The following is a 9,682-nucleotide window of genomic DNA, read 5'->3' on the forward strand; positions in this document are numbered from 1 at the left end:
CAGGCTACGTTGCTATGGTTTCCCGGCGCGACTTCCGTTCGGAGGTGGGGGCGTGTCGTCATTTCCGCTGTCATGGCGGCGGTGTGCGGACGGGGGTTGTTGGCTCCGCTGGGTGGGCGGCTGTGGGCTGGGCCGCGGGTTCCGCTCCGGTCTGTCGCCGCCACCGCCGCGCCGCTCTACGATGTGGTGGTGTCGGGTGGGGGTATGGTGGGGAGCGCCATGGCCGCCGTTCTAGGTAAGGCTGTGACCTTCTCGCCCGCTCCGGCCGGTGTCGCGGGTGCCCCCGGCCCGGCTTGGCCCGCCTCCTGTCCTTCCTGCCCCCGCCGCGGTGGTGCGACATCTCGGCGGTCCTCGGGCCTCCCGAGGCCTCGTTCTGTGAGTTCAGCGGGTCACGGGTTTTGTGTCCTGCTGCCTCACCCGGTTCCACGAAAAACTTACGGAGCTTTCCCAAAACTGTTCAATGTGTGGAGTATCGGGTACTTGTATAAGTCGACCGTAATTATTAATACGTCTTGGTGACAGCGTGAGATAAGTCTGTAGTTATTTAGAATCTTAATGTTCAAGATCCTGCTGTGGAATCACCTTATTCCTGCATCCCCTTATGACAGCACTCTAAAGTTGACTTAAAGCTGTTTGGTTAGCTGATTGCTATGATAAGCCTTGTATTTATAGACAGATATATGTTAGCATAGCCATTACTTTGAATTCTGTGGACTGCTTATAGTGTTTCTGTTAAACACGGCCACCCTTAACTCACTGATGTGTAATTTCAGCCATAGCTGAGAATGCTTTTCTGATCCGAAGTTTATTCTCTGACCCTGTGTTTTAAGCATGTGAATACTAAATTAAAATGGGTTTGTGCTTGGTTTGTACCACTAGAAATCCTGAGAGTAGTGGCTGCTGCCTTATTTGTAGTGTAGATTCAGAAGGGTGTAGTAGTGACGGAAGTGTTAAGAAAAGAGTGTGAAGACCAAAGGTCCTAAGTAATAAATGCGTTGCAAGTATAAGGTTTACCTTGCAAACTTGTTGTTGTTCTGCTTGTTTTGTTAAACAAGACCACAGCTGAACTGAGACGGCCTAAGGATCCCCTCCAGCAGTGATATCTGAGGCTAACATGCAGCTTTGGGACCTTTCAAGAGATAAGGTTACGTTATGCATAATCTAGAAAATACATTCAGGATACTGCTGCTACTAGGGTGCTGTAGGAGTAAACTCTAGATGTTACAAGGACACCATTTCTGCTCTCCATACCTTCTGCAACCATAGCAGTCATATGCAACAGGCCTGCCTAATTCAGTTGTAGTGTGATTTACTCTTCACTTGAGTCCTCTCTTCATTCTTTCTTTTTTCCAGTTCAGTTTAAGTGATAGTTAAAAGTCTGAACTAACTGTGCTATTCCACTGCTGGAATATGAGGATAAAGAAAACATTATTGTAGTTGCTAAGTGTCATAGAAGTTTTATTTTGATCTCTTGCTCTAATAGGTGAATTTATGTTTAAACTCTGAAAAACTTGTTCTGTGTGTGGAGTAAACATTGCAGATTTTACTCCTTAATTACTTCAATAATGAACTTCCATAACAAGATAGGCACAAATTTGTACAAAAATGTAAATTTTGTACAACAAGAAAACATCTAATCCTTGCCTTAACTGCAAAAGGGTTGTCCATCTCAGTAACAGCATTGTGGTCATAAAGCTTTGTAATACAAAAGTTTACCTGCCTGGTCAAAACCTGTATTGTAAATGTGTTGCTTATTAAGTTTTGCACGTACTCTATTGTATTGCAGAAATGCAGAGCCATTACTGATAGGGAAATAAGAAATGAGATTTTTGGCAGGAGCATTGTAACAAAGCGTGTATTTGCTTGTTTTAGGGCATGATATCCACTTCCGTGATAAGAAGATTGCTCTGCTGGAGGCTGGTCCTAGGAAAGATTATGATCACATGCCAGACAGTTACAGCAACAGGGTCAGCTCCATTTCCCCAGGATCGGCAACCCTGCTAAGCAGTATGATTTCTGTTGTTTGCATTCTTAACAGTGTATTTGAACTGGTTTTATTTTGTTTAAACAAAACCCCTTTGAGCATGGGCTGCCTTCGTCCCAAACTCAACAGAATTATTTGCATTTGTCTCTTAGTGTTCTATGTGCTGAACTGTGATTAAATCAGCCTTGTCTTAGTAACAGGGATCCATGTTCTGGTATCTTGGTCTGATTTGTTAGAGATAAATATTTGTGAAATTAGGCTAGTGAAAGGGTGTAAGGTGCTCTCTAAAGCGTCTGGAATCTTCTGTTCACAAAAGAAGCACGTACTTGATGCTCTGTGCTCTGGTAACTCGCTTCCAATTAATTTTCATTTTAAAGACAGATTTGATCCTTGATTCCTTATGGAGAAGGAAATGTTCTAAACAATGATGGCCGTGTGTTTCTGTGTTTGTTTTATTACTCGGTGGTAGGACAGTGCGAGTTGACTGTTATATCACAGTATCCAGGGATTGTTTCGTTCCTGCTGGCTTATGTTAACAGTGCAGTGATGCGATGCTGGAGCTGTGAGAGTATCGAGGCAGACCTGGCCCAGAGTCTGGGCACTGATGGGCAGGGAGGGAGGAGGAGAGTGTGGAGCGAGCTTCAGTTTGTCTGGGTCCCAATGTCACGTGTGAACCTGCACCTCCATGCGATTGTGTCCTTTTCGTCTTTCAGGTTTTGGTGCCTGGGATCATGTCTGCAGCCTGAGACTCAAACCATTCCGGCGAATGCAGGTGCCTTCCTTACAGCTGCAAATATACTGTGTGTCTGTCACTTTGCATTCTCAGAAGTACTCACAGTAATGATCCAAAGGGTTTTCCTTTGGCAAAGGGCAGGTCCTGCTTATGATGATTTCTGTTAATTTCTTTGGGGTAGCAATCTACTCAGAAATACCTGTCCTCAGCGTCTTGACAATACAGGAATGAAAGGTTGATTCCTAATGGAAGCTGTAGATATTGAGGCAGGCGTGCTAGTCAGGAAATAAAGGTAAAGGTGTGATTTCGGTTTTGGCTGGGATAGAGTTAATTTTCTTCATAGTAGCTTGTACAGTGCTGTGTTTTGGATTTGTAGTTAAAACTGTTGATAACACAGGCATGTTTTAGCTATGGCTGAGCAGTGCTTACGCAGCGCCAGGCTGGCTCTGTTTCTCTCACTGCCCTGCCAGGACATGCACAAGAAGCTGGGAGGGGACTCGGCCAGGACAGCTGACCCCAGCTGACCTCAGGGATATCCCACACCATACAACATCATGCTCAGCAATAAAAGCTGAGGGAGAGAAAGAGGAAGGGGAGGACGTTTGGAGTTAGGGCATTTGACTTCCCGAGTAACTGTTACACATGCTGGAGCCCTGCTGTCCTGCAGATGGCTGAACACCTGCCTGCTGACGGGAAGTGGTGAATGAATTCCTTGTTTTGCTCTGCTTGCACACGCAGCTTTTGCTTTACCTATTAACTGTCTTTATCTCAACCCACAAGTTTTCATGCTTTTACCCTTCCAATTCTCTTCCCCATCCCACTGCAGGGGAGTGCGCGAGCGGCTGTGTGGGGCTGAGCTGCCTGCTGGTGTTAACCCACAGGGTGGTGGGGCAGCTTTATATGTTAACTCTGTAACAGGAAAGTAGGGATAAAAAACTTTGCAATTAGGTTTTGAGATGAAGCTAAATAATTGTATGAAAGGAATTACGTGATTTACTGTAGTAGCTGGGAGTAAACAGTAATCCAGGACATTTCCTGTAGTTCTGCATTTCTAGATTGCCGTGTCCTTTTCCCATTAGGATGGATACATTCATAGTCCCTAAAAGGAACAGCACTTCTTTATTGTGTAGCTTCATGTAATGTATTTTTTCTTTGTAGGTGTGGGATGCTTGTTCAGAAGCCATGATCGTTTTTGAGAAAGATGACTTAGATGACATGGGTTACATAGTGGAGAATGATGTCATTATGTCTGCTCTCACAAAACAGTTAGATGCAGTAGCAGGTAGTGGACAACTTCTTTAATATTTTATTTCCTGCAGAGAGCTTTCAGTTACTTGCCTTCTGTTGTATGCACCACGTTGTGAGAGGGAGAAATTAATCTAATAAGTAACTCTGAGACATAGGCAGCTTCTTGAATTGGGAGGGGAGGGAGAAATCTGTCTTCCAAAGGCTATACAGCAAGAAAGCAGTTGCATCTGTAGTTCTCCAGAACATAAGTCTCTCCAAAAATAGACTTAATGAGAAGATCTGTAGCTCTCTATCCAGAGCAGGCGTTGCAGTGACAAAGGGTTGGCCCGATCTGTTATTTCAGAGCGCCTTGAGAATTGTAGTGTCAGCTCTTAAGGCTGCCATTAAGACACGTATGGCCTTTGCTGTTGTAGCAATGTTTCCTCTTTTCATGTCTGTATCATGCTGTGACCATGGTACTTTGTGTTCCCATCAGACCGGGTGGAGGTTTTCTACGGGAGCAGAGCAGTCGGGTATACCTGGCCCCTTTCCTCTCACAGATGTGATACAAGCCCTTGGGTCCAAATTGAGTTAGCTGATGGACGCAGACTTCAGACCAAACTGCTGGTAACTAAACTTTTTATTTCTGTTGATCAGGCATCATCTCTCACCCAAGTCCTTTCCACTGGATTTGGTTCTGATTCCGTGTGTGCCGCTCCACCCACGTGGAGGGCTTGAGTGAGGTGAGTGGCTAACTGACAGAGATGCTGTGGGACATGGTGCATAGCCTTTTCTGTACCCGGTATGAGACAAAGTGGACAAGAGCAGAATGGGCCACTTCTTCTGGTTTTTGGGGACTTTTTTTATTTTTCTTTTTTTTTATTCTGAATAAACACAAAATGTGTATGTGCAGGCTGAGGTTTGTAGGCTGGTGTATTGGCTTTCTTAGGAGTGGCTGAAGAGGTTGCTTTGTATCTCTTTGTTTTGCAGATCGGTGCGGATGGACATAACTCTCTAGTCCGGCAGAAAGCTGAAATTAAGAACATTGAGCATCAGTATGACCAGTCAGCTGTGGTGGCAACTCTTCATTTGTCTGAGGTGAAATGCTGCTAATGACTCTTCCATAAGCAGCAGAACAGCTTAAGCAAGTGATTCAGGTTGCTAGTTCCTAACTGTCTGCTTGGTTCTTTCCACTGTAGGCCACAGACAATAACGTAGCGTGGCAGAGGTTCCTTCCCACAGGGCCAATTGCGCTTCTTCCGGTAAGATGACTTGTGGTCTCTGTATTTTTTTTTAAGGTCTGTTTTGTTTGTTTGGGTTTCTTTACTTTTTTAGTCTGTTCTTTTCTAGTAATTTTGTCTATGCCTGCCTTTGTTGGTTCTGTCTCTTTCAGAATTTGTCCAGCTGCCCTTTACTTTTCAGTTCCTGCATTTTTTCCCCCTCCTGCCCTCTCGCTTTATCCTTGGTATTTTGCTCTTGTAGCAAGTTGAGCTGGAGGAGTGATGTGCAGAGGGACTAGTATGGGGCAGGGCAGCAGGGAAATCTGCACTTATGGTTTATTTTTCCTTCTTTTTCTCTTGATACTTACCCTTGATGTTCTCTTAAAACTAGCTGTCTGACACTGCCAGCTCTCTGGTCTGGTCTACATGTCATGAACATGCATCTGAACTTCTTGCTATGGACGAGGAAAGTTTTGTGGATAGCATCAACTCTGCCTTTGTGAGTATCAGCCTCGTGGTGGGTATGAGGCTTTGTTGTAATCACGAGAAATATAATGGAACCCTACAGCTTAAAGGGTAGTCATGGGAGAGGTGGATTCTCAAGTTCCTTTCTCTGGTGAGGATGGTACTAAAAAGGCACTTTGCAAAGAAAGGATGACCCTTTGGGACTGAGTTAGGTTAGTTCTGAAAGTCACAGAAGTTGAACTAAATTTCCAAAAAGTGGGAAGGGTAGACTCATCCTAGTTGGAAAATGTCTTAAAACAATGAAGATAATTTCTTCTACTGTAAAATGTTGTCCAAGAAGTTAAAATTCAGTATTTGGAGCTCTTTCAGATTTCTTTTCAACTGGATTCTTTTATATGTCTAGTTAGGGTTAACATCTTAAAGCTTTGTTTGTTTTTTCAGTGGAGCAACATAAACCACTCGGACTTCATCGACACTGCTGGGGCCATGTTTCGATCTGCTATTTTACTCCTGACGCCCGCAGGGACTGCAGTCCGTCAGCTGCCCCCAAGTGTTGCTAAAGCAGATCCAGAGAGTCGAGTCATGTTCCCTCTTGGAATGGGGCATGCGACCGAGTATGTCCAGCACCGCGTGGCTCTTATCGGGTAAGGTCCCTAATAGTAGCCCGTGGGTGGCGTGTGGTCAGAAGTGATGAGAGTATAGCAACTCCCAGTCAACAAACTGGATGGTTAGAAATAATTTATAGTTTCAGTGTGACTTTATCCAGGCCCAGTTTGTACTGTGTGCTCTTGTGCCAACAGTTGTTTTCTGTGAGTAGCGCCCTGTCCGTTGTGTGTGCTTTTTACATAAACTGTGGGATAATTATTTCCCTTTTCTGGTTTGTGTAGTTCAGTGAAACAATCCAGTATTATCTCATGCTGGACCTGTTCTTCTCCAAACACTGTAGCAGCCATTCTGTGTACTAGTTTGAATTTTAAACTCACTTTTCTTGAATGCAAATGACAAAACTTACAAATTATTCCAAATGGGATGTCATAGGCTTTTGTATGGTGGCCTATAGAAAAAGGAAAATATCTTTTATATTCTAAGGTTGCACGTACTTTTTTCTCCACCACAGCTGCAATACACTGGCAGCTTATAGTAATTCTTGGATGCTGTATTACACTTCAGATACTCATCTTTCCAACCTGTGAGCCACTCCCTGCTCAGGAGCACTCTGTGCTTGATAGCTTGTTGAGTGCATGATCTTACATTTCATACCCAAACTTCATTCCTTTTCTCTGACTTTGACTCACTTATCAGTATGTCTGGCTTTGTCCTTTACAGATAAGTCTGCTCATAAAAGAACCTGATTTTGTTTCTTTTCAATAATATCCCTCTTCTCCTTTGTATTCATGATGTCTGTCTCCTTTGTGTTTGTGATGACAGACTTCCTGTTGTGCTGAGGTCACTTACAAAAACATTAAGGCCTGTTCCACATGTGAGCTGAGAGAGGGCTTTGATTCTTTGGTTAGTCACCTCTTTATAATTTTTCTTTTCAGAACTGCTTTTTGTTGCCTCCCCTTTATCTTGCTTCCTACAACTGGAGAGGCAGTCAGATCATTTGGCATAGATACAGGGAGGTACTGGATAAAATGTATATGCTGCTGTAAGGTGGTGTTCATTGCAAGGAACTGAGGAGTGCCATACTGGGGGTCTGTCATCCATTATGACTTTCTTCAAGAAGAGATATAAATTTCTGTCTTCTCTTGCTCCAGGGATGCAGCACACAGAGTCCACCCACTTGCAGGACAAGGTGTAAACCTGGGCTTTGGCGATATTGAATGTTTAGCGCGTCACCTCAGTGCAGCAGCCTTCAATGGGAGTGACCTGGGTAAGGATCCAAGATGATGAAGTGGCAGTAAGATGAGTCTTACAGGCCATTGCTGCTATCAGGACACGCAGGTTAAGTGTGCTGCTGTCTTGTGTTTGAAATAAGCATCTCTGATTGGCTGTGGAGCAGTGAAAGATTCTTGGATGCAGTTTCCATCCCACAAATCTCAAAGCTGCTTTAAAAAAAAAAAAAAAAAAGTTCTGCAGGATGGCAGTTAGAGGTGGTGAGATGAAGAGCACTAGCTGATGGATGGAGGCCTTTATTAATTAAGATAGACCATTGCTCTGTTCTCTTTCTCTGTTTTCAGTTGTCAGTGAAGACTGCTATATAAATAAAATGCACAGTTGTGGCATGTCAGCTTTAATAGGAACATTCTGTTCTCTTCCAGGCTCCTTAAGACATCTCTTAAAGTTTGAGACAGAACGTCAGAGGCACAATGTCTCCTTGATAGCTGCTATTGATGTGCTAAAGAGGCTTTACTCCACAAGACTGACTCCCTTGGTGTTGCTGAGGACATGGGGATTGCAAGCAACAAATGCCCTGCCTTTTGTCAAAGTAAGACTCTCACTTTAGTGAGGGCCGTAGGAAGAGTCCAAAGCTGTGAATTATTTTTTCTTTTAAATGAAAAATTTTTGGTTGGAAAATGCTACTTGTTCACTCTGAGGTTTTGTGTCCTGAATGAGCCTGAGGAATTCCTAAATAACTAATGGCTCAGTAGTAACTTTTCTTGCTCTGCACCAGGGAGGATAAGGGATCCAAGTGTTTCTATCAGTAGTCAGGGGTTAGAAGTCATTAGAAGTCTTTGGCTTTATTGTGCTGTGCAATGAAAATGTGGAACCTTGAACTGCATTCCAAAAACACACTATGAAAAACCAGCCCTATGTAGACACATCTTCACTAAGAATAAGGTGACATCAGGTGACTTGGCAGATGTGGTGTGCAGCTCAAATGAGTTACCTGTTTCTGTGCTGTTCTGCCTTGTGAAACTGTTCCCTCGTAGCAGCAGTGCAAGTCTCTATAATGGCATTACCTGAGGCAGGCAGTTGTGAGGAGGTTCAGTCTTAAAAGACCCTCCATTTGCAGCCTGTCTTCCTGTCCGATGGTGTCTGTTGCACCATCTTGACCTAGTGGATGGATTTTCATGATTTTTTTTAAGCCACCTGCTCTCAAAGCTCCCAAGGACCCTCAAATCAGATTCCTCATTCCTGGATTTGAATGTTTTATTCCACAAATCAAGTCACCTTCTTCCTGTTTAACAGAGGTGGCCTGTTTCCTTTGTGTTACGCTCACAGTAAAGACACTACCCAAGCTGAAGAGCAGTAAGTTCTGAAGGCACAGTAGCTGCCACTGGCAAGGTGTCTGTATTAGTTTCCTTAAAAAGAGGACTATGCTGCCACTGCTTCACTGCTCCATTTTTTTTCTGTTTCTCTGTTTAAAGCAGAAAACCAAATGAAGACCTCTTTTCTGAGCACGCAACCTATTGGTAACACCTGTTTCATGCTACAATGGGATGCTGCAACTTCAGTTTTCTAGCATACAGGGATAGGTGCTCTGCATTTGGCTAGGAAGGCTGACAAAGAACTGTTGTTGATATATATAAAAGGAAGGAGACTACAGCTGCTTTCTAGAATATGTGCTTATTACCAGTTTATGAATTACTTTTCTTTTTCTACTCTTTTTTAGGAGCAAATCATGGCTTTTGCCAGCAAGTGATTTGTTGTCAGTTTGGAGCAGCAGCGTGCCAGTGAATGTATTGCCCTTATAAGGACTGTGACTGACTTGGATCTTGGAGTTGTGTTATTTTAACAATAAAAACAGGGATGGAGTTGTGTCTTACATCATTCACTGGTTTATGAAAAAGTTCTGTCTCTTCGGCTCTCCTCAAGAGGATTTACAGTCTCTTCCTGTAGTACGATGGTGTCTTCAGCCACAGAACTCTCTGTACGATGTGCTTTTAATTTGGGGCTCTTGAATTGCAGCTTGAGGTGAAAACCACTGTCTGGCTTTTGGCAAATACGGTGCTGAATTTTGCCAGCTGCAACTTTTGCTGCTTAATTACTTTCAGTTTTCCCTGACATGATTTCTAGAGCGGTAATGTCACTCCTGGATTCAGAAAGGAGGGGGAGATTTTAGCAGAGAGAGAGACAGCTTATGGTGGCAGGTATGTTTTAAAGCTGTAA

The 9,682-nt window shown here is 43.7% G+C and overlaps 1 protein-coding gene across 1 annotated transcript; it reads left to right on the top strand.

Annotated features, from left to right (window-relative positions):
* Window positions 1-3: 3 nt before the first annotated feature.
* Window positions 4-9,338, top strand: COQ6 (coenzyme Q6, monooxygenase). Its single transcript, XM_040601921.1, has 12 exons — window positions 4-235; window positions 1,873-2,007; window positions 2,698-2,756; window positions 3,876-3,999; window positions 4,441-4,571; window positions 4,935-5,042; window positions 5,144-5,206; window positions 5,556-5,663; window positions 6,071-6,273; window positions 7,387-7,502; window positions 7,891-8,057; window positions 9,186-9,338. Exons 1-12 carry the CDS (start codon window positions 73-75, stop codon window positions 9,213-9,215), a joined length of 1,407 nt encoding a protein of 468 aa, XP_040457855.1. The 5' UTR covers window positions 4-72; the 3' UTR covers window positions 9,216-9,338.
* Window positions 9,339-9,682: the final 344 nt, after the last annotated feature.

Source organism: Falco naumanni, chromosome 7, assembly GCF_017639655.2.
Source record: "Falco naumanni isolate bFalNau1 chromosome 7, bFalNau1.pat, whole genome shotgun sequence".
NCBI lineage: Eukaryota > Metazoa > Chordata > Aves > Falconiformes > Falconidae > Falco > Falco naumanni.